Source organism: Rhinopithecus bieti, unplaced genomic scaffold (assembly GCF_001698545.2).
Source record: "Rhinopithecus bieti isolate Rb0 unplaced genomic scaffold, ASM169854v2 scaffold_1295, whole genome shotgun sequence".
Lineage (NCBI taxonomy): Eukaryota > Metazoa > Chordata > Mammalia > Primates > Cercopithecidae > Rhinopithecus > Rhinopithecus bieti.
The window spans coordinates 1,497,235-1,499,934 of record NW_016803880.1 but is presented as its reverse complement, the minus strand read 5'-3'; the positions used below and the strand labels follow the sequence as shown (position 1 = coordinate 1,499,934).

General features: G+C 36.1%; 1 protein-coding gene across 1 annotated transcript in view; it reads right to left on the bottom strand.

The window, feature by feature from the left end:
• The window catches only part of LTN1 (listerin E3 ubiquitin protein ligase 1), a 68,345-nt gene that overhangs the window by 60,822 nt on the left and 4,823 nt on the right, over positions 1–2,700 (bottom strand). The window contains 2 exon segments of the mRNA XM_017855960.1: positions 413–601; positions 1,095–1,298. Coding sequence (XP_017711449.1) covers positions 413–601; positions 1,095–1,298 — 393 coding nt within the window.

Sequence of the window (2,700 nt, the reverse complement as noted above, 5' to 3'; positions counted from 1 at the left end):
TTTTTTTTTTTTTTTTTTTTTTTTTTTAAAGATGTTGTATTGCTCTATTGTCCAGGCTGGAGTGCAGTGGTTCAATCTTGGCTCACTGCAACCTCCGCCCCTGGGTTCAAGCGATTCTTCTGCCTCAGCCTCCGAAGTAGCTGGGATTACAGGCATCCACTACCACACTCGGCTAATTTTTGTATTTTTAGTAGAGACTTGTTGGCCTCATTTTAGTTTCACCATGTTGGCCAGGCTGGTTTCGAACTCCTGACCTCAAGTGATCTGCCCATCTCAGCCTCCCAAAGTGCTGGGATTATACACATGAGCCACCATACCAGGCCCCAACCTCTTTTTTTATATCCATGCTCTTCTGAAGTATTAACAATTCAATCTGCATAACAATGCTGACATAACATTTAATAACCCTCACCAAAACATCAACATTATAAATTTGGGAGTCTCCATGACTCCAACCAAAAAATATACAACAGAAATAAACTAGCAAAGTTTTAATACTTACAAGTGAAATTTTGCAAAAAATTCTTGGCCAATATGGAAGAACTCCTTTCACAGTTTCTGTGTCTCTCTCTGTACACATGGTTCCAAATTCCTGCATAGCCTAAAAGTAAGTCATTATTAACATCATGAGGATTAACAACCATAATACTGGCTATTAATTATTCTGTTCTGGAAGCTTTGTCTATTTTATGTAATAGGAGAATACCCTATTTCTGTTTATGCCATATGAGACTAGTTTGAAGAGCTCCTTCACAGACTACTATGGTAGAAACTCTTCAGTTGTTTTTTAAAAAATAAAACATCTACAAAAAGAAAAAACCTCATTTAAAGTTACAAGGTCAAAGTTACATTTCCTAATGGGAAAAACTATACAGCCAAAATTCTAAAGCAGTTTAAAAAAGTTCAATATAACAAACTGAATTTACAACCTAGAAAATAAATATCAACTAAGTTTAAGACTGTGTGTCAGAAAAAAGTACAATTATAAAAGAACTTAGCAATTGTTCATTTTTCTTTACATAAAACATGCTAATGACATTTTGTTTTAACAAAGGGATTTTCTTGATAATTTTTATGAAAACAAGAAAACTTGCTTTTAATTTTGTGGTGACATCTTTCTTTGAAAGCTTCCGCAGCACCATTCGGAAATCAGAATCTACAAGACTGTCAATTTCTTCAGCTCCTTGAATAGCAGGAACATAGCCTAGGTCACTCTGAGATGTTCCAAAACCAATAAATCCAGGCACTGTTCCCTGTTCTTTGGCAAGGAGTTCTGCAGCTCGGCCACTGTTTGACGGCTGATAAGAAAATTACGGAGAAAAAAAGTCAGAGTCCAGGAAGGGTTCAAAACTTAACTTTATAATTCCTTGGCTATTCCCATGGTCAGAATGAGCTTTTATTTTATTTTTTCCTAGCCTAAAATTTCATCTATTGCAAAGTTCCCCAAAGATTAATGGTTTTGTTCCCAAGAATCCATCAATACTGATCCTAGAAATTATTCCGTTTCCTAAACATTAGAATGTTTTGTAAACCGTGGATACAATCCATTAGAGGTTCATGATATCAATATAATGGACCATGACAGAATTTTAAAGTAATTGACTAAAACTTTTAAAATCAGAATGTATCACATGTGGTAAAATTTTCATAAATGCTGTTTTATGAATTTTTTTATTTCCAACTTTCATATAAATAGTATGTATACACATACGTGTACTATGTAAAGATGTAAAATTAACTCATAAATAGAACCCATCCTTTCATTCACCCATTAATTGAACAAATACTTATTAAGCAATCACAATGGCCCAGGTCTAATGATAGCTGCCTCTAGACTGGGAGTTCCTTGAGGGTGGACACACTCATTTCCATATACTCCAATGCCTAGCCTAACCTCTTTGGGCTAAAATTACATTATTATAACCATAAAAATCAATACAACGGTCAATCTATAATACAGACTCCTTTGTTTTCAATCACAGTCAGTGCTTTGTTTGACCGATACACAATATAGTAGTCTTCTAATAAAAGGAAGTTAGTTGATACAGAGAAAGAAAATATTTGAACTGCTGAAAGAAATTAACTTACTGTCAGCTAAACAGAAAATGCTTCAGTTTGACCACCAAGCTGACATCACAACCCATCTAAACTCATCTATTTCTTATTTCTCTATAAGGATGTTTGCCAACGGTTATCCAAATGTGTGATTCAAATTGCTCATACCAGCCAGGCAAGGTGGCTCATGCCTGTAATCCCAACACTTTGGAAGGCCAAGGCAGGTGGATCACTTGAGCCCTGGAGTTCAAAACCAGCCTGGGCAACATGGCAAAACCCTGTCTCTACTAAAAACACAAAAATTAGCCAGGCGTGGTGGCGTGTGCCTGTAATCCCAGCACTCAGGAGGCTGAGTCATGAGAATTGCTTGAACCTGGAGACTGAGGTTGCAGTGAGCCAAGATCGTGCCACTGCACTCCACCCAGGGCAACAGAGCAAGACTCTGTCTCAAAAAAAAAAAAAATTGCTAATACCTAGCAAAAGTGTGTTTGGAAAACTCACCTGACAAGGAACAATCTGGCCTACTTCCTAAACTGAATTGAGTGAACAAGAAAGAAAATGATGGCCTGCATTACGTTTTTTTTTTCAATCTGTAGCATTTAAGACTAATTCCAAAAAAAGGTTCTCTATTTTTTTTTTTTTTTT